The sequence below is a fragment of the Herpailurus yagouaroundi genome, unplaced genomic scaffold (assembly GCF_014898765.1).
Source record: "Herpailurus yagouaroundi ecotype Mexico unplaced genomic scaffold, PumYag 295, whole genome shotgun sequence".
Taxonomy (NCBI): Eukaryota; Metazoa; Chordata; class Mammalia; order Carnivora; family Felidae; genus Herpailurus; species Herpailurus yagouaroundi.
Window position 1 is genome coordinate 1,295,110 of NW_024412512.1, and position 26,948 is coordinate 1,322,057.

General features: G+C 55.8%; 2 protein-coding genes and 1 long non-coding RNA gene across 3 annotated transcripts in view; 2 read left to right on the top strand and 1 right to left on the bottom strand.

The window, feature by feature from the left end:
- SPPL2B (signal peptide peptidase like 2B) overlaps positions 1-7,091 on the top strand; it is a 20,559-nt gene extending 13,468 nt beyond the window's left edge. Inside the window, exons 9-13 of the mRNA XM_040461709.1 lie at positions 18-80; positions 175-274; positions 441-518; positions 1,882-2,042; positions 3,223-7,091. Coding sequence (XP_040317643.1) covers positions 18-80; positions 175-274; positions 441-518; positions 1,882-2,042; positions 3,223-3,468 — 648 coding nt within the window. The 3' untranslated portion in view covers positions 3,469-7,091. The remainder of the gene's footprint in view (positions 1-17; positions 81-174; positions 275-440; positions 519-1,881; positions 2,043-3,222) is intronic.
- Positions 7,092-7,397: 306 nt separating this feature from the next.
- TMPRSS9 (transmembrane serine protease 9) overlaps positions 7,398-26,948 on the top strand; it is a 50,224-nt gene continuing 30,673 nt past the window's right edge. Inside the window, exon 1 of the mRNA XM_040461774.1 lies at positions 7,398-7,480. The gene's annotated coding sequence lies outside the window, so the exon portion shown is untranslated. The remainder of the gene's footprint in view (positions 7,481-26,948) is intronic.
- Positions 13,767-26,602, bottom strand: LOC121021437 (uncharacterized). The gene is made up of 3 exons (XR_005786541.1): positions 26,536-26,602; positions 16,763-16,907; positions 13,767-14,913 (listed from the first exon to the last, which is right to left on the bottom strand). It is a non-coding gene; the product is annotated as an uncharacterized LOC121021437 (long non-coding RNA).

Below are 26,948 nucleotides of genomic sequence, written 5' to 3' on the forward strand. Positions count from 1 at the left end.
CCCCCCCCCTTTGTTAGAGTGGGAACAGCATCATGGTGGAGGTGGCAGCCGGGCCCTCGGACTCGGCCACCCACGAGAAGGTACGTAGGGGGCCCCCGGCCGGGGCGCTGCCCGGAGAAGAGTGCTGGGCACGCGCGGCGCCCCCTGAGACATGGCACTTCCTGCTCCCCCCAGCTCCCCATGGTCCTGAAGGTGCCCCGACTGAACGCCTCGCCGCTGGCCCTGTGTGACCGGCCCTTCTCCCTCCTGGGCTTCGGGGACATCCTGGTGCCAGGTACTGGGGTGCGAGGTGGGCGGCCTTGGGAGCGTCCAGTGGGTGGAGCCTGAGCGGAGCAGGCGGGGTTTGCCCCCGGGTGGCGGGCTGGCCGCCGAGCCCCGTCTGAAAGCAGGGACGGCCGTCACACGGGACGCCGCGGGGCCCACGTGCCTTCTCCCCGCAGGGCTGCTCGTGGCCTACTGCCACAGGTTCGACATCCAGGTGCAGTCGTCCAGGGTCTACTTTGTAGCCTGCACCGTGGGTAAGCGCCCTCCTTATATCTGTTCTGTCCTTCCTTCTGTCCTTGTCCCCCACTTGTTTCTTTGGTTACCAAAGCCATTGCTACAGAACCGACCTGTCCTGTGGAGCCCGATTGCTTTGAGAGTTTTCCAGACCGGCCGGACTGCTCACCTCTGGTCAGCCTTTCCGGAGGAGCAGCGGGCCTGCCCGATGGCGCCTGTCCGTGTGCATGCGTGTCCCCCGCCATGGGGGAGCCAGGCTGGGGGAGGGGCTGCCTGACGACTCCCTCCGCCGCGTCGTGGGCCGCGTGCACAGGCCCCGGCAGCCCACCCCGGCAGAGGCGAGGCCCTGTAAATGCCCCTGGTAGCACTAGGACGACCGGGGCTGGCCTTCCGGGCGTACTTTGGGGTCGTCTGGGTCTTCCCACCCCGGCTGCTACGGCTGCAGGCACGCCCCCTCGTCCCCTTTGCCGGCCCTAAACCTTCCCTTGGGCTTTACACACCACACTGATCCTTCAGCTACCGTTGCAAGGGCTTTGTGTGTGTGAGCCGCTTGGCCGGGTTGTGTGTGTGGTTCCTTGTCGAGCCTGCGGACCTTGCGGGCAGCGGGCGCCTTTCTCCTCCGCAGCCGCAGCCCGCTCCCGTGGACCGCCGGTAAGTGACGCACAGCTCTCCCCGGAGGTGAGGACCGCCGAGCGAGCCGCGATCTCGGAGGAGGTTACTGTAGCCTAAACTCCTCGAGGAGACGGTTGCGGATTTACCGCTGCAGGATTAGCGCAAAGAGCGCCTGCACGCCGGCCCTCGGGTTCAGCAGTGTGTGCGTGCGTGACTGTGTGTGCAAGTACGTGTGTGTGCGTGCGCAAACGCGCGTCCTTCTATGCTGGCGCTCACGTATGGAACCGATGTGCGGGATTTATTCGGACCTTCGCCCCTCGGGGCTCCGTCGGGTATCTCATGAGAATGGAAACAGCCTTTTGAACGATCACAGCTTGGTTACGGATGTTTGCTTTTGTAACTTTGTGCGGACGTTACTCTTCTCCAGAATTCTCTTCCTAGCTAAAGGCTGAGCAGACAGGTGCTCAGGCAGTTAACGGGCCTTTCTCTCGCTGCCCCTGTGGCTCCAGACCCGGGGCGCAGCCATGGAGCCTTGCTCATTCCCGCCGTCTCGCTGGTGCCCGGTGGGACCGGGCAGGGGTGTGTGTGCCGGAAGACGCGGGCGCATCCGTGCGCAGGCAGGCAGCCCCCTGCCTGCCCCGGGTGCCCCATGTGCTACCGTGTGGCGGGCGCCCCGCCTCTCCAGTCCCCGTTCCGGCATCCCGGCCGCAGGCGGGTGCTGGGCCACGGGGCCACCCGTGGGGGTAACACGCCGCCCGTCTCTCCCTGCAGCCTACGGGATCGGCCTCCTGGTGACGTTCATGGCGCTGGCCCTCATGCAGCGCGGCCAGCCCGCCCTCCTCTACCTGGTGCCCTGCACGCTGATGATAAGCTGCGCCCTAGCGCTCTGGCGCAGGGAGCTGGGCATGTTCTGGACGGGCAGCGGCTTTGCGGTGAATACCCGTTTGCTATGACTGTCTGCGAGAAATAATAACCCAATAAGCCCTAACTAGAGTTAAAGTTGAGTAAAACCTCGTAGTTTCACGACTAAACCCCGCGGCCTCTGTCCCCGTTCCCAGAAGCTTCTGTTTGGTGTCCTGTCCGTGTGGCTCTGAAGGGTCCGAGCCGTCCCAGCAGAGGGGACGCGCTTGTGCCGTCCCACTGGGTGTGGCTTGAGGATGGTGCTAACAGCCCTTTACTAAAGGTGCCAGTCCCGAGGGACCGTGACACCCCATGTGATGGGATACTGGCTGCCGGCTGCTTCAGCCCTTGGGAACACAGTGCCGAGCCGGGGGGGCCACTGAGGTCCTCTGCCAGGGTGGGGGCTGTCCACCCAGGACGGGGAAAGGGCAGGGGGCCCGGGGGCAAACTGTGCAAGGCCAGGTGGAGGAACCAAGTTCGGCCAGTGGCTTGCTGTTCCTGGTTTTTGAGACAGAAGAGGAGAGGGACGGAGGCCACTCTTGGTGCAGCGCAGCACATTCGATGGGACGAGGGCACGTGTTTCAGTGGCGCAGGGACAGAGCTGACGCCCTGCGGGTATGGAAAGGCTGCGGCTGCCTCTGCTGCCCTGTCAGTAGCACACAGAGGCGGGCGACACCGGGACCAGCCTTGTCAGTTACAGGAGCTCCTGAGTGTGACATGTGTCCCTCTGGAGCGCTGCTGGTTGAGTGTGGTGTTACCGTGCCAGGTTTTGTGGAAGTTGAAACTCGCACCCTCTCCGTCCTGGCCTAGAGGCGCCGAACGGAGCAGGGCCCCAGGTTAACCTGATAGATGAACCAGATAACGTAACCGATGATAGGGCCTTGGGCCCTCCCGCGGGGCCCTCGGGGAAACGCTCCCGGCTTCATCGCCCACCGTCCTCAGAGGCTCTCAGTCCCGAGGAGTGCTGGCTTTGCCACAGGGCAAAGTTCTGGAAGCTTCAGGAGGCAGGGGAACAAGGCTCAGCGTTTCTGCATTGGGTCACCGGCCTGTGGTCCCGCCTTCTGGCTGGTGCTACTTGGCCCCAAGGGAAGGTGGCTCCTGGGTCTGGAGCTGGACCCTCGGGGGACGGTGACTCATCTGCCCTCCCCTGTCCACTGTCCCCGGGCTTTCCTGTCCTCGTCCCACGCCTGACTGTGGCCTCTTCTCTTACAGAAGGACCTACCTCAGTCTCCTTGGGCGGCGTCTTCAGCCGACGGCCCCCAGCCCCAGATGGACTCAGACACTGGCCTCTCCCAGCCGCCTCCAGGCGAAGGACTGGCCAAGTGCTCCCTGCCCACGAAGGAGCCCGCGGCATTGTCTGCGCCCGAGGAGACCGGGGCCAGAGCACCCCCGCAGGAGCCCACGAGCCCAGCCAGCCGCACCCCTGAACCCACAGGCCCAGTAGGCACCTCGGCCTAGATGATGGCGCAGACTCTCGGGCCCTCGCTGCCGCCCCTCTGCGCCGAGAGACCCCGAGACTGGATGTGCTCGGCCCTCCCCCCCCAACTTGGTGCTCTGGTCTGGCCGATGTCCCCGCTCTTCCTCCTCCTTGAGCAGAGCCCAGCTGCACCCTGGACCCTCTCCAGCTCCTGCTCCCAGCTCGAGTGGCTGCCGTGAGCCCCCGGACCGACGAGGTCACCCGTGTGGAGCGCCCAGCTCCACGGTCTTGCCTGTCAACTCGGTGGTTCCTCAGAAAGGGCAGGAAGTGCCGCCTCCGACCGCCCATGGCTGCAGATCCGCCCACATCTGGTGCTTACCTTGCCGCCACTTCCCTCAGGTTCTCTCCTGTGCCGCGCCTGCGCGTCCCCAGGGACGCTGGCCAGCAGAGCCCAGTCCGGCGCCTGGGCCCTGGATGTCTGGACTCAGGATGCGGGCCCGGCTGGCCGTGTCGGGCCTGCCTCTGTGTCGGCAGGGACTGAAAGCGGCGCCCGGCGTGACGGGCCACCCCTCTCGGGCCCGCCTGGCTCTTCCAGCAGCCAGGGCCGCCCATGCCTGCGCTCCAGCTTCTCCGCCTCTTAATAAACGGCCATGACTCGTTGAGCTCCGTAGTGTCACCTCTTGGGTGTGAGTCTCTCGGACCACCCTTGTTGGGGCGGGTGGGTGCCAGGCCGCACCCTCCACGGCGGCTGTGTCTTCTGTGTGGGCTCCGTTTGGTCTTTCAGCTTAGAGGGACTGGGGAGGGGGGCACCGTCCTCTCGGCATCTGCACATTCTCAACCCCACCCCAGACCGGCCTCTAGCGACACCACCGGCCGGGCGAGCATACTTTTTATTTAAACCGCCCAGGAGTTTCTGCAACGTGGAGAGTATTCTGGAATCGGCATTTTGTCTTCTACCTCACCGACAGGGTTCTCCGAACGTCAGGACAGAAATGCCGCGGTGCAGCGGCCCCCGTGCCAGGGCCATGCCCGTCCACGCAGCTTACAGACTCAAGTTCAGAAAGACATAGACCCTCCAGCCGCACGGTCCCAGCTCTGTCCCCGACGTGTCTGCTGATCAGTTGTAGACAGCAGGCGGGGGGTCAACCATGATCCATTCCAGAAAATACCAGCACCAGACAGACTCACAGCCTTTGTCAGCCATGCTTCTCTAGAAGAAATGGTTATTCCAAAAAAAAAAAAAAAAAGAGAACGTTTTCCACCTGTTTCTGTGTGTCTCTTAAAAAAACAGGTGACCTGGGAGGGAGACCAGCTGGACCTGCCGACCCCAGAGAGCCCCTGACTCGGAGGCCGGAGCTGGGGTGCAGCCCTGGGCGGCCGGGGTGCCAGGCCTGAGTGGCCCCCTTTGCACATCGGCCCACACCTTACTCTAAGCCATTTTGTACGTCGGTGTAGGAGCCGGGATTTCTCTCTGTCTTCTGTGTTTGACAAACATCAAGGAATTCAAGGCGGCTGTTAGTTCCTGAAGTGTCCATTTGCAGTTTTTGCCTTCTGTATTTTTGAAGGGAAACAGAGCATGAGTGGGGGAGGGACAGAGAGAGACAGAGACAGAATCCTAAGCACACTCCACTCCAGGCTCTGAGCTGTCGGCACAGAGCCCGCCGCGGGGTTGGAACCCAGGAGCCGCGAGATCATGACCAGAGTTGGGCGTTCAACCGACTGAGCCCCCCCAGGCGCCCTGACACAGCTTTTGATAGTTGTTGCTTGGCTCTCATGTTTCCCACAGTGTGGCAGCTGGCAGAGCCCGGCCCGGCAGGATGAGAGTGGCCTGGTCCGCGAGGATGGCCACACCGCCCCGGGGAGCGCGTCCGTACCGCCCACTGGAGCCGAGCAGGGCTGCTGCCCTATTTCCTGGCACTGGAGGGTCGAAGGAAGCCCAGTCAGCGCTCAGTCCACCCCGTGTTCCGGGCCATCGCGTGTCCGTGGTGATCTAAGCAGCGTGGCGGGGATCCGCACCCCGCAGACTTTGTGAAGAGCCAGCCAGCGTGTTTGGGGTCTTCCAGGCCACCCAGTCCCTGCCACAACTCAGCCCTGCTGCCATAACCCAAGTGTCACAGCACGTGGCGGGCAGGCGTGCCCGTGGCCAGGGCGCTGACGGACACAGAGATGTGGCTTCCGAGTGGTGTTCAGAGGTCACGTGATAGCCTCCTTTTGGTATTTTTCAACTAGTCAACACAGTGAAGCCCTTTCTTTGCCAGCATCTTCCAAGGGCGGCGGGCCCACCCCCGGCTGTGCCGCCCACGGTGTGAGCGGTGCCTCTGCTCTGCTGCAGAGAGAGAAGGCGAGGCTCCCGAGGCCGGTCCACTTGGCTGCGCGGGGCTGGCGGAGACGCAGCAGAGACGCGTCGCTCCTCCGAGATGGTCCCGACACCGGGTGCTCAGTGGTCTCGGCCAGGCCGCGGGGGCCGGGGGCCCAGCGTCCTTCGTGAGGGCAGGGAGGGCCCCACGCGCAGAGCTGCGGGTGGGCGCAGGGGGGACAGTGCTCCTGCCCTGTGGCGGGGCTCGGCTCGGTGCTGGAGTGCGGGCTCTGTAGTTGGCTCGGGGCCGTGAGGACAGCAGTGTTCTTCCACTAAAGCCCCAGAGCTTATTTGGTTTCCATGACTCGTTCATTCCATCAGCCTTCATTGAGCGCCTGCTGTGTGCCAGGCCCCCGCCTCCACCGGGGATTCACGTGCGAGGCTCAGACCCCACTCTGCCCCAGGTGGCTGACCCTGGAGAGGAGGGACAGGACACGAGTCCACACCTGTCTTTGTCTTTGGGAAGGGAACTTGGAGGAGACAGGTGAGGCCTGTAGTGGGGAGATCAGCATGGCTGCTGGGAGGGCAGGAGAGGGGCAGGGGTCTCTTGGCCCCATGGGGAAGGCATGGCCGGTGTCACCAGAAGGTGAGGGGGCAAGAGTCCTAGAAAGGGCATAGTGGCACCTGTCCTGGTGGGGGGAGGGGAGGGAGACCCCCCCTCCCCCCACAGCTGTCGTAGCTCAAGGACAGGTGCAGCAGTGGGAAGAGCCCAGGTCTGCAGTCTTGGCTTACATGCTGGAGGAGTGACCTCGGTCATGCCCCTATGCTCCCTCTGGGGCTGTAGCTGTTGCTTCTGCCAGTGGTGTGACGGCTGCTTCTCCAGGGCCTCCCTGCATGTGCTCAGGAAACGGGACCATGCTGCAGGCAGCCGGGACCCGGAGGATTGCTCTCCCTCTAGCACCATGCTTGGCTCCCCATGGCTTATGGCGTTTCCCACAAAAGTCAGTCGCCACTTAGGACATGAAAGACGATGCCACCAATGGTAGTAAGACAGCTGGTCCCTGGAGACAATTCAGAAAACATCCCCCGAGTGTCCTGAGCAGAGATGAAGATGTGTCCCCCCCAGGGCCGGTGAGGGAGAAGCAAGCAGGTGGGGAGGCCGAGGGTCCCAGCGTGGCTGTGGCAAGCGTGTCAAAACTGAGGCCAGGCCCCTGCCCCAGCCTGGCCACGACAAACGCCCCCCTCCCCCCGTCCTGACCAGCCCTTTCCTGACTGCCCACGGCTTCGGAATCGAGGGGCCTGAGAAAGTGCCTCAGCCTGGGGGACCTGGGCCAGAAAATGAATAAAGTGCGGATGTTCGCTAACTAACAATGTGTCACTATCGGTTCGTTAATTGTGATGGCGCGTCACTCACGGAGAAAACGGGGTGCAGAGTAATTGGCGCTCTCCACAGCTCTTCCGTAAATCTGAAACTTCTGAAATCAAGTGGGTTTTTTAAACTATGGCAGTTACTCACACACCCCTTCCCCGAGACCCCCCCCCCCCCCCCCCCCACCCCACCCCCCACCCCCACCCAGGCCCCGTCCTGGACTCGCCCGCCCCTGGCCTCACCCTCCACCTGCGCCCGAGGGGGAGGAGGGAGGCCGCGCCCCCCGCCCCGCCCCGCCTCCCTGGTGCTGGCGGCTCGCTGGGCTCCGCTGGCCGGCGGTGGTGGCGGCTCTGGCGCGGCCTCAGCCCCTGCGCGGCTCCGCGGCTCGGTGAGTCTGGGTCCCTGGAAGGGCTGGGACGGCCCCTCTGCGCGGTGGCCCCCCGGGGCGGCACTGCGCGGCAGGTGGGGCAGAGCCGCCGCGGAGCCGGCTGGACAGGTGGCGGGGAGGGGAGGCCCGGGGGTCGCGGCGACGAGGCCAGTTGCACTGCGTGTCCCGGCAGCCAAGGGCGCCGTTTCCCCGCCCTCCGTTCACGCTAAGCTGGAGCCCCGGGCGGAGGGGAGTGCGGGAGGGACCCGGGACAGAGGCAGTGAGGGCTGTGGGGCGCCCGGCCCTCCGGTCAGCATCTGATTCCCTGGAAGTGACAAACGACAAGGGTACCGGGGCCACGTTAGGAAGGGTGTGGTCTGAAGGGGTGAGGGTTCTGTTTTCTGTGTGGCAGGAAAGCCACCCTGGCACCAAGGGCAGGCTGTCACTGGAGTTCTGCGGTCCGGTCAGAAGTACTCGCTTTGCCCCTGAAATGGCTGAGGGTGGCCGGGCCACAGGGGCCACATCTCAGGGTTCGCAGGCTCCCTGGACCCCACGGGGGAAGGTGTGGGCTTTGGGGGACTGTGTGTTCACATTAAACGCAAGCCTCATTGCCACGTGCAGGGACAGCCTCGGGAACCCTGCAGGTGAGTGGACTCAGGTTCTGCGCGTGGCCGCGGACCCAGAGCCCGTGCCACCTGCCCGCAGGCCTGACCGGGGTGCTGTGTGAGACTGTGCGTCTGTGTCGCTGCCACCTCGTGTGTGAGGTTGTGCAGTCGCGTGTGGCTGTATGGCAACAGTGTGTGCTCTTGTGTGGCTGTGTGAGGATGTACAGTCACGCGTGACCGTGTGTAGTTGTGTCCCGGAGTGTTTGTGGGGTGGCTGTGCGTGGCTGTGTCACTCAGTGTGCGACCACGCACGTGAGCCTGTGTGTGTCTGTGTTGTGTTTGTGATTGCACTGGGAGATGCTGTCTGATTTTGTACGCGGTTGTGTGAGGCATCACGTGTGTGAACTCCTCACTAGCCTCCCGGCCTGGAGAACGGGGATGGCGGCCACCGCGGCTCGCGTGGATCGGAGAGCCAGGCCACGGCGGTCCCCAGGAGACGTGGCGGCACGCGGCCCTCGCACACAAGACGTCAGACGTAGGCACTGATCTGACCGCGGTGCGTGGACTGAGGCCAGTGAAGCCCGCAGCCCATCCCGGCTTTGAGCTCCGTCCTTGACGTGCATGTGGCCCCAAGTTCACTCCGTGTGCAGGGCGGGGTTTGGAGGGTCTGCAGCGTGGTGAGCGGCCTTCCGCTAAGGCTGGGAACTCCTGTTCGGAACAGCCTGCTCTGAGTGCGGCCTGAAGACAGAGCATCCCCCTCCCGCGATCACTGCGATCACTGCTGTGGGGGGAGAGTCTGATGCCCTGGGAGGGACTGGGAGGAACCCGGGAGGGACCGGGCAGAGGCGGGCGCTCCTCTGACCGCGGCCGGGTGAGCCCTGCCCGTCCTGGAGGGGAACAGAGGCAGGGGAAGCAGATGCCTGTGTCTGGGCCTCGTCATCCACGCGCTACAGGCAAGGTGCGTGTGGGGGCCGCCGTGTGCTTCTGGGACGCGTGACTCTTACCGAGGGGTGTGGCTGGTGCATGGGGAGCTGAGAACCCCATCTTGGGAGGCTCACCTGCTGTACCTGGACAGCAGGGTCCTGGGGTGGCAGGGGCCCATTTCGCGACAGAGAAGCCACCAGCGAAGTGGGGGACATCGCTGGGATCAAAAGAACTGTGTGTGTGAGGAAGAGGAGGAGGGGAGGCAGAGAGACAGAGGCAGAGAGAGGGAGTCTCTCCAAGCCTCAGTTTCTTCATCTATAAACTGGTGGCAGGCGTGACCTTTCTGCTCATGGCTGCTCCTCTCCTTGTCCACGTGAGTAGAGACGGGACACAGCTGTCCCCAGCTATGTATTTTAACATTCATGGCTCTAAAATTAATGCAAAGGATAATATATTCTGGGCTGCTGGCTCATACCTGGATAAGGCTTTGTTTTTCCTACTCTACCTCTATTAATTAAAATCAATGATTTGGCGGGGGGGGCACCTGGTGGCTCAGTTCGGTTGAGCGTTGGACTTCGGCTCAGGTCATGATCGCACAGTTTGTGAGTTTGAGCCCCACGTCAGGCTCTCTGCTGACCGCATGGAGCCTGCTTAGGATTCTGATTCTCTCTCCCTCTCTCTCTGCCCCTCCCCCACTTGCACTCCCTCTCTCTGGCGCCCAGGTGGCTCAGTCAGTTAAGTGGCCGACTCTTGATTTCAGCTCAGGTCATGGTCTCACAGTTCATGAGTTCTAGCCCTGTGTTGGGTTCATTGCTGATGTCGGGGAGCCTATTTGGGATTCCCTCTCCCCCTCTCTCTGCCCCTTCCCTGCTCATCCTCTATCTTTCAAAATAAATAAACATTAGGGGCGCCTGGGTGGCGCAGTCGGTTAAGCGTCCGACTTCAGCTCAGGTCACGACCTCGCGCTCCGTGAGTTCGAGCCCCGCGTCGGGCTCTGGGCTGATGGCTCAGAGCCTGGAGCCTGCTTCCGATTCTGTGTCTCCCTCTCTCTCTGCCCCTTCCCCGTTCATGCTCTGTCTCTCTCTGTCCCAAAAATAAATAAACGTTGAAAAAAAAAATTAAAAAAAAAAAAACAAAATAAATAAACATTAAAAAAAATTTTTTTACACAGGATAAAATTTAAAAACATTAAAAACATAAAATCAATGATTTGGGAACAATTTTACTTGCAAAGACGGCATGGCAGGTCCCTGCACACGCTGCACCAGCTTCCCCTCAAGTAATCACCGGGCAAAGATGCAGACCAGAAAATGAATGTGGTCACAGCACTTGCGCCAACCTCGTTCAGGTTTCCCAGTTTTCCCACGAATGTACTTTTTCCGTTACGGGCTCCAGTCTGAGAGCCCCCATGGCATTTAGGACCTGCATTAAGCTTACTTTTTAAATTTTCATTTTACTTATTTATTTTGAGAGTGTGTGCACACGAGCAGGGGAGGGACAGAGAGAGAGGGAGAGAGAGAATCCCAAGCAGGCTCTGCACTGTCAACCCAGAGCCCAACTCAGACCCACAAACTGTGAGATCATTCATGACCCGAACTAAAATCCAGAGTTGGATGCCCAACCAACCGAGCCACCCAGGCGCCCCAGACCTGTGTTAGTTTTAAATTATACAAGTTGTAGGTGGCTGGAGGTTTGTTTCTTGAATCTTTGAATCTTTATCTGTTTTCCCGGGTATCACCCATGTTTATCAGCAACCCCGCCCGGCGCCCTGAGGGGTCCCCAACTCCCTGTTCCTCTGTGCATGTTACTAAAGCTAAGGGAACACACGATATCATCACCGCAAACAGTTTTCTCACAAACACCTCTTCCCATGAAAACCTAACAAAAAGTCCACAGACAGAAAGGAAAAAAAAGAGGCCGAGCTTATTAAATTTCCTGTAGGCTTGCTGAGTGATTTATTTCATGGAGTGGGGGCGGCGGGCAGGGGAGGTCTCCTGGCGAGCCCGCAGAGAGGCGGGAGAAACAGGAGAGGCTGGAGGGCGGGCAAGGGGGGCCTGTTCCAGCAGCAGGCCTTGGGCCGTGCAGCCGGGCGGGAGGGGAGGGGGGCCAGCATCACATGGGATCAGGGGAAAAAGATGGGCTTTCACAGGGGGCTGGGGTGGGGTGGGGGCAGGGGGGAGGGTCGAAGCAGAGGCGAAGTCAGGGTTTTCCTGGGCAGACAGTGAACTCCGGTGCTCTTTTGCCCTTGCAGACGCTGGATCAGCACCCCAACTGACGGGGCACAGGTGGCCACTGGGGGCGAGGGGAGATCGGCGGCGGGCACCTGGCCGCTACAGAAAGGGTGGGGGGCCTGGAAGAGGTGGAGAGAAGGGGCCAGATGGGCCCCCGATAGTAAAGTGTGGTGCCTGGAAGGGAACAGAACACCGGGTGGGGTCTGCGTATAAATGAGTGAGCGGATGATGCATAGCAAATTATTTCGGATGTTAGCAGATTAAAACATTTATTAGAGGCACCTGGTAGGCTCAGTTGGTGGAGACTGTGACTCTTGATCTTGGAGTCAGGAGTTCGAGCCCCATGTTGGGGGTGAGGTTTACTGACAACAAACGTTTATCAGTTTATCATGCCACGGTTTCCGTGGGGCGGGATCTGGGGGTGATTCATCCAGGTGGTCTGGGCTCGGGGCCTCTCATGATGTTGCCGTCAGGGTGTTGGCCGGGGCCGGGAGAGCCGCTTCCGGGCCTGCATCTGTGCAGTGGTGCATGAGCATCGTCGCGGCAAGCGGCCCCCGAGACGACGCCTCTCGTGGCAGCCCTTGAAGCCTTGGTCCACTGCTCTGGCACGCTGTGCTGAGGAGTGACGTCCCAGCCGTTGACACCAAGCTGTGCCCCCTGGAGCCGTGAGGCCAGAGTGTGGGGTGGGACGGCGGTTCTCTCGGTCAGGATTGGGTTAAGAATGAAGAGAACGTCCATTTGCTCTTTCCCTGACTTCCGCTTCTCCCAAAGGGACCCATGGAAGTCCAGGCTCAGCGCCATCCTGCAGTCTACTCCCAAGGGTGCAGACTGCACAATCCAGGAGAAAACAGATACAGCAGGGGGGTGGAAGCATCTGCCATGAGGATATAGATAAGCATGGCAGGCAGCAGGCACAGCAGATGCAAAGGCCCCGGGGCAGGATTGTGTCCTGCACGTTTGAGGAGCAGTGGGAAGGCTCCGTGGCTCTAGTGAGGGAGGAAGGAGGAACAGCTGAGGACAGACGAGGGAGGATGGGTGGGACTGGGTCTCCCAGGCATTTTGCCCTGAGTGAAAGCCCCGGGGAGGATTGAGCAGAGGTGGGACATGGCCTGAGTCAGGTTTTAGCCGCTGAGGATGGAAGCCGCCAGCCCTGTGATGAGGCCCGGGTGGTTCTCTGTTTAACCAAGGCAGGTGCGGCACAGGTGGGCCAATGCTAGGTATGTTCTGGGGGTGGGGCAGCCAGCACTTCCAGGCTGTGGAAACATGTCATGCTGACCCTAGGAGATGTGGTCTCAGTTGATCACAGAAGGTGCTGCCTGAGGCAGGGAAGGCCGTGGGAAGCCACAGGCTTCAGTCTGGTGTGCGTCAGATCTGAGCAGCTTGCCAGTCATTGGGCTGGGGTCACCACAAGTTTGGTGGCTTGAACCAGCTCACATTTAATACCTCTCAGTTTCTGTGGGTCCGGAATCTGGACGTGGCTGAGCCGGCCCCCGTGCTCAGGGTCACACGAGACCGTGTTCTCAACTGAAGGCCAGACTGGGGAAGGACCCACCTTCCAAACTCATTCAGGTCATGGGCGAGCACGGAGGGCCTGGCTTTGGCAGCCTGCCAGCTGGTGGCCGCCCTCTGTTCCTACAGGCCATCTGGGGGTCTCCTAGGTGGCCACATACTTCATCAAGCCAGCAAGGGGGTTGTTAGCTCCAGTCTGCCAATACAGGGTCTTACCTAACGCAATATACTCAGGACAGGGATGGCCCATTGGCTCTGCTGCGTTCCAATGGGTAGAAGCAAGCCACACAAACTCAGGGGGCGAGACTGCCCAGGGGTGTGAATACCAGGAGGGGAGGGCCCACGGGGTCACCTTGGGTCACCAGCAGGAGGAGGCTCCAGCAGCCAGCTGGACCTGAGTCCAGAATTCAGAAGAGGAGTCTGGCCAGGAGCTTGTAGAATTCAGGGATGTTATTAAAACCACAAGACTGAGTGGCGTCACTGGAGGAGGGCACCTATCTGGAGGGAGACCGTGAAAATATTCATTAAATCTTCTTGAAATGGCCTACTTTTTTAAATTAAAATTTTTTCCCCTTTTAAAAAGAAAATGTAGTCACTGCAACACAAATAGAAAATAAGAAAGGGGCACCTTGGGGGGGGGGTTCAGTCAGTTGAGTGTCTGACTTCGACTCAGGTCACGATCTTGTGGGTTCGTGAGTTCGAACCCCACATCAGGCTTGCTGCTGTCAGTGCAGAGCCTGCTTTGGATCCTCTGTCCCCCTCTCTCTCTGCTTGTCCCCCACTAGCACACTCTCTCTCTCAAAGTAAACAAACATTGAAAAAAAAAAAAAAGAAAGAGGTCACTGACAATAAATAAGTACATGGGAAGAAAACCAGTATTGTTAGGTAGTTACTGCCCTTCGGGGCCCAGACGAAGCAAGGCAGGCAGGACACTCACCTTGGGCACAAAATTTGAAGGGACAAAAAAACAGTCAGTGTTCATGAGAAATGATGCTGCAATGCGATCACGAAAACACCAATGAACGCAGAGAAATTCCCGATGAGCAAAATATCGAAGTTTCAAACCAACACAGCACCCGGCAGGGCTGGGAGTGGGGGCGGAGAGAGAGGTGGTCGGGGACGTGCAAAGTCCTGTCTTTGTGTGCCACATCGGTATTTGGTTGCTCGTTTTCTTGCTGTTAATGTTTATATGTTTAAAATGTTGTGTGAAAATATTTATCTCGAACTGAGGTTTGTGGGGGCACCCTTGCACTTTGCCCCTGAGGCCAGCCCCTCGATCCCTTCACCCTAGGCACTGGGCTGGGTACTCTCCCTGAAGGCTGTGCACCCACAGTTCACGCCCTTTTTGAAAACAGTCACAGACAAGAGTGGCATTAGGAACATGTTGGCTCCAAGCTGAAGCTGTCCCCGGCATCATCGGGGGGCTGGAAACAAGTTGTTCCCGCCCTGGCGTCGTGCTCAGCACCCCCTTGGGAACCCCTGAATTGCTCCAGACCCTTCCTGGTAGATGAAGACAGAGGGGGAGCAGGTGCCCAGATGTCCTGATCTCCAGGTTATGACTAGAACAGTTCCAGGTGACCTAAGACACTTGGTCACCCCAGATGGGGGTGACTTCCTCGGTGTCACCCAATCCTTGCTGAGTTGGGATGAGAGGCTGGCATTTCGCCTCCCGCCTGGGCCCGGGAACGTCGGGACAGGGGGGGTATGTACTCGAGCTGGATGCTGGGCAAGCCACAGGTTCAGCTTGGAGACGCTGGTGTTCACAGCTCACAATTTGGGTCTCTACGTTCTAGACACCCTGCCTCTTCCTTCCCTCTGTCTCCGTGCACACTTCAGATCTTGGAACCGGTGTCAGTCCTTCTTGAAGCTTCTACTGGTCATTCCCATAACTGGGGACAGCAAGTCTGTGCCTACTCATTTCTCTTCTTTTGCCACTGCACTCATTCTTTAGATTTGTCTGGGGTGTTCTCATGTATCTCTCAAGCGCAGGTGGTAACTTATCCTCCTACGTTTCTTTCAAAAAAAAAAAAAATAAACTATGCCTCATCCTGTCCAGGGCTTTCTCTTAGCTCAAGGTCACCGCGTGAGCCAGCAATCGCCTTCTTGGGTTCTCTCTTATTTCTCTTAATCGGCTATCTTCCCTCTTTGCACTCAGCTTTCGTTGTCCATTCTCTCCCAGCCCAATCTTTACAAAAACAAAAAAAACAAAAATAAAACAAACTCTGGAAGATATTTTGTAGTCTGAGATTAAGGGCATGAAGGATCTTCTGGAGCCTCCCATCCCTGTACCTTTCCCTAAGTAAACTGCCCATTTGTCTGAGACAGCTTGTCTCCATTGTATCTGAGTGACAAGGGAAAGGGAAAGATAATCGACGTAGGCAGATTCGGTTTGGGGCTGACATTTTTTTTAAGTCCTAAATGAACTTCACGTGTTGGTCCGAACTCTACTGCAATTTAGAAATACGGGTGCTTTCATGAAAAGAGGCTCAACGTCGCTCCTCATCAGGGAAATACAAATCAAAACCACACCCAGATATCACCTCACGCCAGTCAGAGTGGCCAAAATGAACAAATCAGGAGACTATGGATGCTGGAGAGGATGTGGAGAAACGGGAACCCTCTTGCACTGTTGGTGGGAATGCAAACTGGTGCAGCCACTCTGGAAAGCAGTGTGGAGGTTCCTCAGAAAATTAAAAATAGACCTACCCTATGACCCAGCAATAGCACTGCTAGGAATTTACACAAGGGATACAGGAGTACTGATGCACAGGGGCACTTGTACCCCAATGTTCATAGCAGCACTCTCAACAATAGCCAAATTATGGAAAGAGCCTAAATGTCCATCAACTGATGAATGGATAAAGAAATTGTGGTTTATATACACAATGGAATACTACGTGGCAATGAGAAAAAATGAAATATGGCCTTTTGTAGCAACGTGGATGGAACTGGAGAGTGTGATGCTAAGTGAAATAAGCCATACAGAGAAAGACAGATACCATATGTTTTCACTCTTATGTGGATCCTGAGAAACTTAACAGAAACCCATGGAGGAGGGGAAGGAAAAAACAAACAAACAAAAAAAGAGGTTAGAGTGGGAGAGAGCCAAAGCATAAGAGACTCTTCAAAACTGAGAACAAACTGAGGGTTGATGGGGGGTGGGAGGGAGGGGAGGGTGGGTGATGGGTATTGAGGAGGGCACCTGTTGGGATGAGCACTGGGTGTTGTATGGAAACCAATTTGACAATAAACTTCATATATTGAAAAAAAACAAGAAATACGGGTGCTTTGAGAAAGTTGAGTTTTAAATCGACTTGACTTTATGACTGGAAACTGGTAATTAGCCCCTGATCAATCCAGCCTTCAGCTTTTGTCTCTCAATGTTACGTCATTAAGTGGAACATACAGCGATGCAAAGAGGTTGCTCCTTAGAGGTCTTTAGCCAACTTTTTGCAAAGCTAATATAGGCATACTGATAGCTCACTTGTTGGTAAAATTGTTAGCTTTTCACTGAAGCAACAAATGCCTTGTGTGTGCCAACGATTTGCACAGGCTTTACCAGGACATGAGAGCAAGGCAGAAGGTGCACGTCTGTCCTTGAGGAGTTGACAGGGGTCTAGAAGATTCTCTAACCTGCATGTGTCCATGGAGTACTTCATAATCACTTCCCAGCCAGGGAGCCCTGTTGCCTCCATGGCTTTACGCCTTCTACTCCACACCAGCGTTTACTGCACCAGCGCTGAACCCCCCTTCTGGAATCCACACTCACAAGGACAGGCACAAACTTCTGCTCCATCCATCCTTTCCGATTTCTGTTAGCGATTTTTTTTATTGCAATAGAGTACACCCAACCTAAAACTCACCATCGTAACCATCTCTGAGCGCACAGCTCAGCGGCGTCAGGCACACTCACACTGTGGTGCAGCCACCCCCATCATCCGTGTCCAGAACTTTCCATCTCCCCACACTGAGACTCTGTCCCCATGAAACATGGACTCCCTGCCCCCTGCCCCACCCCTGGCTCCCACATCTACTCTCTGTCTCTGTGGATGGAACTCCTCTAGGGACCCCCTGTGAGTGGGGTCACGCAGGATTTGTCCGTGTCTGGCTTCTGTCCTTCTGTCCTGTGGCGCACAGTGTCCTCGGGGTCCCTCCATGTTATAGCAGGTGTCAGGATTCCTTTGGGAGAATACACATGGAATGGCTAGGAGCAAGGGCTGGTGAAGAGAGTCAGGTGAGGACCTAGACTTTGAACTTGGTGCTGAGGGTGGTAAAGAGCTACTGAAGGGCCAGGGAGTAGTGCCATTGTATGTGTGCAGACCAGGGCCTCTCTCCCTTGGCACTGTGGACATGTGGGGCATCCTGGGCTGTGAGAAGTTGAGCAGCATCTCCGACTTCCACCCCCTCAATGCCAAGAGTGCCCCTAGTCATGACAGCCGCAAACATCCCCAAACATCTGCCCACTGTCCCCTGAAGGCAAAATCACCCTGGGTGAGATCCCATGGTCTAGGTAGCTATCTCTAGTTGTATAAAAAATGGGTAGGTTGACGCAGGCAAGAACACCACTAGCCCAGGGAAGGGGTGAAGGTATGGGAGCAGGAATGGGTGGGGGGGGACCCCTGGAAAGGAGGAAGGACGTGGAGTGGCCAGATTTGGAGGTGACCAGCAAGGAAGGGAAGGAAGATGGAGAAGTGATAGAGGAAGACTGGGGGGGTAGGGGGGGGCTGGTCTAGAGCATCAGCAAATGGGAGAGGTAGTCCCCAGGACTCTGGAGAGAGAAGAGTGAGCAGGTTGGCTGGGGTAATACACTTCCCACTTGGGACAAGCTGAGCTGTGTGCAGAAGTGTCCCATGTCCATTCCCATCTGAAGCTCCAGAGAGACATGAACTGGAAACTTCTATGTGGGGCTTGCTGGTAGATAAATGATCACTGGTGCTGTGGACTCTCCTAGGGGCAGCACCAGAGAAGGGAGCCGTGGAGGACAGGGTGGGAGAAGGCTGACAGATAGTGACGAGAAAGGCCTCTGCAGCTTACAACTGGTTGATGTGTTTTGTTTGGTGGCTGCTTACGTGGTCCCATCAAGATGTTACCAGCAGAGGAGCCAGCTGGTGAGGACACAAAGACCTAGTGGAAGGCCCCTCTATCACTCCTGCTGCCTCTAGGAAGCCCCTAATCAGACTGGAAGAGGAGTTTAGGAGGGAGTTTCCTGACCACAGGCCCGCTGGGGCTACATGTCCACAAGTCTACAAAGGCCTTGGGGAAACAGGCACCCCAACACATGGGGAGGTGACATCATCTGGGACCCTGAACTCCGATGACCCTGACACTGTGTTGACTGTAGTGTGTGTTTGTCTGACCAGAGCTGAAGAGGTGGGTGAAGAGGATCTTCCTTAGTGCCCGTGTAGTAGAAGTTACTGCTCCCTGCTTTAGTGTGTTGATGAGCCATAAGCTTAGTCTTATAAGAGAGACAACCCCATCCTGAACCAGTTCAAGCAAAGATTGGCTCCTTTGCCTGGGCAAACCAGAAGAAGCCCTGGCCTCTGGCAGAGCTGGGTCACTCGGTCTTGTCCCTTGAAGCGTGCCCCTGGGTGTGCCCCCCCACATCTCTTCCTTCAGGGTGTTGATCTCATCCTCCTTCCTGTTGACAGTCAAGGTGGCCCCAAGCCTACCTATGGCAGTTTAGGAGCCCCACTGGGAAGAATGCTTCCCCCCATTCCCCCCTATTATTGTTAGTTGAACTGTATGAAATTGATCATGTCCTGTTGTTTTGGGTCTAAAAAAAGGGCAATTTCATACAGTTGAAACTCAGGGAAGAAACTCAGTTGGCTTGCTTCAGTCATGCATGACCCCATGGACCAATCACTGATGGGAGTGAAGAGGTGGGTATCGTGACTGGCAGGCCTGGGTTCAGTGTGGACCTGGCACCAAAGGGGGTGGGCATGAGAGTGTGACTGGTAGGTCTGGTGGCCAGGTGCGTGGGGCTCACGCCTGGGGTAAGTCTTCCCCAAAGAAAGTGATCTGGGAAGACGAAAACGATATTGCCACCCCACGTTATAAGAAATGAGAACTAAAGGGAGAAGGCCGGTCATTGGCCATAATTAGGCCTGAAGAGGTTTACCTTTCTGGGGGTCACAGACTACTTGGGTTGAAGCTGGAACATGGATTTTGGTCTTCTGATGACCAGCATTCCTTCCACCTGACTGTAGAGCACCATGGGGGAAAGGCAGTTCCCATTTTCAAGGTGTTTTTCCTATGAAGATGCCTAATGTCCTGAATCAACACTCAACCCTCTCTCCTGGGTCAGCACTGCCCACAGAAAGCTTGTATTAGATTCCTGTTGCTGCTGTAACAATGTGGGCCTCCCGGAGCTACATCCAGGTGTGGGCAGGGCTGGTTCCTCCCGGGGGTCCCAAGGAGACCCGTCTCTCCCCTTTTCCACATCTGTGGCCTGTGGCCACTCTTCCATACTCACAGCCAGCAGCATGAGGTCTGCCCCTCTCTCTGCCTCCCTCTTATGAGGACCTCGTGAGGACCCTGCACCTCTGAAGAACCCAGGGTCACCCCTGCCTTAGGGGCCTCAATTTGGCCCCCCCTGGCAAAGTGCCTTCAATGTGCGAGGCGAGCATGTCCAAGGTCCCGGGGACGAGGACATGGACGCCTTTGGAGCTATTCTTCCACCTACCACAGGGTCTAAGCAAAATGCCACTTCTGTGGAAGTGCCCGGGGACACTGTCAGGTTGTTCGGACCAAACAGTCCCTGCCTTTCTAAGCCTTGCTTGGTTCAGAGGCAGATTTTGTAGCCTGATTTTTATCTGCCCTCCACCAAGCCTGCCAACTGCCGGATGAGGTTTCTCGGCCCTTGGAGGAGGCCGCGTGGGGGTCGTGCCGGGGCGCGAATGCACTGGTGCAGGTCCAGCCCGGGGATCAGCGGGACTCAGAGGCGCAGCCAGCAGGCGGCCGGCTCCTCCTGAGTTTCCTTGTTTGTTCACAGAATCTGGCTCCTGGCTCTCCACATTCTGGATGTTTCTGTATCAACTGTGTCCTGCTGCTCCCCATGGTTACTGGCTTCCTCCTCACCTCCTCCATCTATCCGCCTCCTGTTTCAGTTTGTGGCCTATGTACCTCCTTGCTTGCGCTCTCTCCTGATCCCTCCCTTCCCTTCTTTCTTTTCCTTTCTTCCTCCTCCCTCCTTCCCTTCCTCTCTTTCAGTAATACACACAAGACACCTTAGCCATGTCTAAGTACACAGCTCACTGACATTAAGCACATTCACATCATTGTGAATGTTGTCTGCCACCCCACCATCCGTCTCCAGAACTTTCCACCTCCCCAAACTGAGGCTATGTCCCCATGAAGCACTGACTCCTCACCCCCCTGCCCTAGCCCTGGCTCCCACCATCTACTCTCTGTCTCTGTGAACAGGACTCCTCTAGGGACCTCCTTTATGAGTGGGGTCGTGCAGGATGTGTCCTTCTGTGTCTGGCTTCTGTCCCTGCACACAGCATCCTCGGGGTCCATCCACATGGTGGCAGGTGGCAGGTGGCAGGATGCCTTCCTTCCCGAGGCTGAACAAGAATATTCCAGCGTGTGGGTGGACACATTGTGTTTGTCTTTGACCCACCGATGGACACTTGGGGTGTTTCCACCTCTTGGCCACTGTGGATGATGCTGCTGTGAACACAGATATATTAGAGCTTCATGACCCCGCTTTCAGGTTCTTCGGGTATATACCTGGGAATGGCATTGCTGGGTCCTGTGGTCATTCTATGTGATAATTTTATGCAATTCATATGGTAATTGTATTTCATTGTTTGAGGAGCCACCAAGCTGTTTTCCACAGTGGCCGCCCCATTTTCCATTCCCACCAGCCATGCACAAGTCTTCTGACTTCACATCCTCGCCAACTCTTGGTATTGTCTGTTTTTGGATGATGGCCACCCTAATGGGTGTGATCTCTCTCTTTAGCTCTTCTTTCGTGAAGAGTGAACTACCAACTATAAGGTCAGAGGTTGAGACTGCCTGCACATCTGACACCACATGCGAGTTCAGAGGGGTTCTGGGGCGAATTCTGTCCCCTCAGAGTTTGTATGTTGAAGTCCTAACCACCAACACTTCAGAAGGATAATTATTGGAAAATAAGGTCTTCACAGAGGTGACCAAATTAAAATGGGGTCATTAGGGTGGGTCCTAGTGCTCTATGACTGATGTCCTTATAAGAAGGGACCTTGGGACACAGACGTGCACACAGGGAGAAGGTCCTATGAAGACGGAGGCAGAGATGAGGGGATGCTTCTACAGGCCAAGGGTCACGACTGCTGTGACCAGCAGAATCTAGGAGCCTGGGGCAGGTTCCCCCTCACAGCCTCAGAAGGAACCAGCACTACCTACACCTTGATTTTGGACCTCTGGCCTCCAGGGGTGGGAGAGAATACATCTCTGCTGTTTGAGCTGCTCGGTTTGTGTTGCTCTGTTATGGCAGCCCCAGGAGACTCATGCAGGGAGGTCCCCTGCACCGCTCTTAGGTGTAACAACTCCCTAGAAAGACTCAGAACTCACTAAAAGCGGGTACAGTCACAGTTACGGCTTGCAGGGATTAACATTACGGGGTAAAAGGAGCCAAAGAGAGAGGCCAGTGGGGAAGAGGGCAGTTGTCTCAGTCTGCTCGGGCAGCTCTAGCTGGACACCACCAACCAGGTGGCTGATGAACAACACACATTTCTCATGACTCCAGAGGCTGGAAATCCAAGTTCAAGGCACTGGCAGGTTCCATATCTGGTGAGAGCCTGTTTCCTGGTTCACAGATGGCCATATTCTCACTGTGTCTTCACATGGAGCAGGGGCCAGGGAGCTCTCTGGGGCCTCCCTTACAGGGGCACTTACCCCATTCATGCGGGCTGTACCCTCATGACTTAATCCCTCCCAGAGGCCCCACCTCCCCGTACCGTCATCTTGGGGAGTAGGGTTTCAGCATATGGATTTGGGGGGACAGAGACACTAGTCTGCAGCACCAGGACAAAGACAAAGCCTGACGCTTCCATGGTCCTCTCCCTGCGCAGTCAGGGTGTGTTGTTCTTGGGGCACGTGCGACAACACGCATGGACTATAACCAATCTGAGCAGCACCCCCTAACTTCCATTTTCTGTGTCCAGCGTTTTTCCCAAGACTGATTCATTGATGGATTTGCTGGCTGATCCACTGATTGCCCACATGGTTGATCTCAGCCTCCAAGAAAAAGCTCCCAGACGCTGAGGATAAAGTCTGGGCAATCTTAAATTTGGCCTACACATCCTCTCATCGGGCGATCTTTACCCCCTTGAATTCCCATTCCATTCTCTTCTTGCCAGATTTGCCTTCTCAGATGTGTCTTCAGGAAATATTAAGAAAAAAGACAGCAGGCACACTTGCCCCATGAGTACTTCCTGGGTCATTGGCACAGAGAAGGAGCTTTGCTCAGGACAATACAACCCAAAATGTGGCCTGGTCTCCCAAGGACACCAGGGTTCCGGCAGCTGACCTCAGTGCAGTGGATGCTGTGTGGGCTGTCTGGCTTGATGGAACACTGACGGTGACCGCTGTAAGGACAGCTTTGGGTGCATCGGGTATTTTGATGCCAAGCACATTCAGTTCTAAGTATTTTAATTAGCTATAATTTCTTCCTGGGATCATTAATTCTGTAGAAGTAATTTTAGACTTTTCAACCATGATTTTGTTATTTCCAGTCATCTAATTTAATTGCAGTGCCACGAGGGGCACCTGGGTGGCTCAGTTGGTTAGGCGACCGACTTCGGCTCAGGTCATGATCTTGCAGTTTGTGAGTTCGAGCCCTACGTCAGGCTCTATGCTGACAGCTCAGAGCCCGGAGCCTGCTTCGGGTTCTACGTCTCCCCCTCTCTCTACCCCTCCCCTGCTCACGCTCTGTGTCTGTCTCTCAATAATAAATAAACCGTTAAAAAAAAAAAAAACTTTAATTGCACTCCACAAGACATGTGCATCGAGTGTAGAGTTTTTGGGTTTTGTGGAGATTTGCTTTGTGGTTAAGTACATGATTAATTTTTGTAAATATTTCGTGTGTGCCTGAAAAAGTAAATTTATTCTCAATACAGAGAATCCTGAAAAAGTAAACTTATTCTCAGTATAGGGAATATAGGTCCATTAAGTAAACTTGTCTAGTGTTAAATTTTGGTATTACATACATAAGAGTTTACAATTTTTCTCTCTTTCATTTTGTGCCTTTTGCGGTTTACAAGAGACCACCTAAAACATCTAGCTGACTTTTAAAAAGACCTAACCTCACCAATTCTTTTACATTTAAGTACATTTGTATGTTTTCTTTTTCTCTTTCTCTGCCTTCTTCCCTTTCTCCTGCATTCACATCTTTTTTCACTCTGCTATTTGGAAGCTATCCATTTCAGTTCTGTTATCAAAATTGCTCTTAAAATTTTTCCATGCATGTTTCACTTGACAAGGTCTGAAATTAATCACTAATCTCTTTTTTTTCTCTGAACCTTAGAGTCTTTCAACTGCACTCATGCTTCCATCTTGTAGCCGGTTCAGCCTTGGTATCTGTGCACCCCAAGTTGGTCAATATTATCGTTTTATAGACACAGTGCTTTTCCGATGCTTCCCCATGTTAACCAGTATCTGGGTTCATGGTGCTTTGGCATTTCACCTCTTTGTTCCAAATCCAATTTTAGTTTTCCTCATTCCATCCTTCAGTAGCGTTTTTCAGTGCTGGTGTGTTAGTGCTGAGCTTCACAGTCTTCCTGCAATTGTCTGCATTTGAGTCTCCTTTTTTTTTTTAAGTTTATTTTTTTTTTAATTTTTTTATTTTTTTTTTACCGTTTATTTATTTTTGAGACAGAGCATGAACGGGGGAGGGTCAGAGAGAGGGAGACACAGAATCTGAAACAGGCTCCAGGCTCTGAGCTGTCAGCACAGAGCCCGACGCGGGGCTCAAACTCACGGACCACAAGATCATGACCTGAGCCAAAGTTGGCCACTTAACCGACTGAGCCACCCAGGCGCCCCTTGAGTCTCCTTCTTGACCATGTGGGTTTAGGTATATGATTGTTGATGGACACCTATTTCCACCTAGCACTTTGAACATGTTATTCTCTCACCTCGGTTTCTTTTCTGTTGAGAAATCTGCTGCTCTTAACCAGCATTCCTTTGTAGGTGGCGTATCTCTACTTTCTAGTTACTCCTAGAACCTTCTCTTTGTTTTTATTCTGTGGATTTACTCTGAGCATCTGTTTTATCTGTCATGCTTGGCATTGTGCCTTTCAAGTCTGAGGATTCAGATCTCCCAGCAGTTCTGGAAAGTTCCCAGCTCATTTCTCTTCTAAGATGGCCTCTCCCATTTGTCTAATCTCTCCTTCTCAAACACCAGTGAAATATGCACCCTGCTTATCCCCATGCACACCTCAGATCACCCCTCCTCATATCTGTGGTAGGCAGAATTCTAAAAGGTTCCTAAGATTTCTGTCCCCCAGCACGAATGCCCTGTATAACCCCTTCCCCCCGAGTGTGAACCCGCTGAATACAATGTCATGGCCACTGCCTTAAGTCACATTCGATGAACAAGGTGTCAGGGTGTGGCTCCCATCGTCGTCTTACATTCTGTAAGACTCCACCGTAGTAGGGCACGTGGGTGGCTCAGTCAGTTAAGTGTCCAATTCTTGGTTTCGGCTCAGGTCATGATCTGACAGTTCATGAGTTTGAGGCCCACATCAGGCTCTGTGCTGACAGCATGGAGACTGCTTCAAATCCTCCCTATCCGTCTCTCTCTGCCCCTCCCCTGCTTGCTTTTTCTCTCTCTCTCTCAAAATAAATAAATACACTTAAGAAGAAAAAAAAAAAAAGACCCCATCCTAGAACGCTGCAGTGAATTTCTCTCTCTGGCCTTGACAATGTGGCTACTGTGTTGTCAGGGGCCTGTGAGCTAACAGCAGCTCCAGGCCAACAGCCAGCAGGCCCCACAACTGCCAGGAAACAAATTCTGGCATATCGGGAGCTCAGAAGTGGATCCTTCCCCAGCTGAGCCTCCAGATGAGAATGCAGCCCAGCTAACAACACCTGACTCGTGGCCTCTTGAGACCCAGAGCAGAGGACCCAGCTGAAAGCTGCCGGGATCCCAGCCACAGAAACCACAAGAGAATAACTATGCGTTGTTCTAAGCTGCTATGTTGGCAGAAATGTGCTGAGCAGCTACAACTGACACACCTTCTCTGCATTGGCCCTTCCTTTCCCACTCAGCTACGGGGCTTTACGCATTTTGTCCTGTGTGGAAATCTGTTCCTTCCGTGGGCACTTACTGAATTCATGCTCGCTCATCCCTCAGAACTCAGATAACACACCCCTCCCCCAGGGAAGCCCTTCCTGACGCCACCCCCCCTCCCCCCGGCCCCAACTAGATCAAAGCTCCTTTTCACACGGACTCAAAGCCCCATGGACACATCTTCATTTTCAAGCCTTAATTGTAGCTGTAATTTTAATTTATTTTGGGCCCTGCCACTCTGATTTAAGCTCTCTGAGCTCAGAGAATCCCATCTGCCTCATTTCAGGGCTGGGGACTCAGCACAGAGCACCCAGGCCTGGCCCGTCACAAATATCAGACAGACAGAAAGCTGAATGAATAGTGCTTCTATATTCGATGCTAAACAGCATCGGGCCCCTTCTGCGTCCTAATGACAGTGATGACAAGACAATTCGGAGAACACAGGAATCCTTAGAAAACCCACAGGCTTGGGGGGGTAGCAGGGGCAGCTGGGGCTGAATGAATATAGTGTGTGTATTTGGTTGGGGGGGGGCGATGCGTGTCAATGAGCTCATACACTAAACTTGAGTTTCCAGCCCTAATCACAGAGGTGAATCTTGGTGTCTTTGTCCCTAAAACATTTCATCAAGTGATTCTTAGAGATCCCCTGGCTCCTCAGAAGGCAATTCGGCTCAAGTGTGAGAATAAAGGGGTAAGTGTTACACAGCCTCACTCCCCGCCACCCCCGCACATCTCCCCTTTCTCCTCATCTCCAGATGGCGGCGGGGAGGCATGGAGTGGCCATTCCCGGCAGAGACACACTCCCTTGAGGATGGAGTATTCTGGCTGGGCCCCAGCATAGGGTTCCCGCCTTAACAATAAACATACAGCACAGTCCGATAGATCTGAATTTCAAGCGAACGACAAATACTTTTTTTTTTTTTTTTTTTTTTTAGCGTAAGTAGGTCCCAAATGTTGCACAAGGCATGTTAGGGGCTGTGTCAATCGGGGTTCTCCAGAGAAACACAGCCAACGTGAAGGCTGGCGAGCCCGCGATCCGCAGGGCGGACTGGAGACCCAGGGCAGAGCTGATGCTGCAGCTCGAGTCCCCCAGGCCGCCGGGAGGCGGCGTTCCTAGTCTCCGAAGGCCTTCAACTGATTGCATGTGGCCCACCCGCAAGAGGGAGGGTCACCTGCTCTACTCAACATCTGCTCACTGCAAAGGTAGTTACGTCTAACCATTACCTCCACGGCAACTTCTAGCATAATGTCTGACCCGTCCACCGGGCGCCACAACCCGGCCAAGAGGACACGTAAAATTAGCCAGGCCAGCGACACACTCGTGCTGCGAAAGCAGGATCTGCTCATCTGAAATCCAAGCGCATCTGGGCGCCCGGTGTTTTCCCTGACACCCAGGCCTGCCGTTGGTGCCCACAGACCCCCCAGAGCAGCCCTGTGTCCGCCCGGCGCAGAGAGGGAGCGGCTGCAGGCACGAGGAGGACCAAAGGCCCCCGGAGGGAAAGGCTGACCTACGGCCCGCACTCGGCCTACCTGACAGGAGGAAGCAGGAGGCGGGCGCGGCCAGGCTGCAGCTACTCTCCTCCCCCCTTCCCGGGAGGAGACCGAAGAGACGCAGAAGCTACTCCTCTCGGAGACAGCCTCGCAAGAAAGCCTTGCGCGGCCTCAGCGGGGTTTCTCGCGAGACTACGATCGAGGCCGCGTCGAGGGGGACTTCCGCTGGGCCTCTTGCGAGACCGCGAACAACGGGTGGCCTCGCGTGACCTCGGTCGGGTCTCTCGCGGGATTACGACCAAGTGGTGGCTTCGCAGGGCCTGCCTGGTCTCGGGTCTCTCGCGAGACCGGGAGGAAGGGGCGGGCTGGACGCGTGACCAGAGGAGCGCATGGCTGCCTCTGGCTCTCTCGGAGCTGAGGCCCTAACGAGGATAAGTACCCCGCGTACTGTC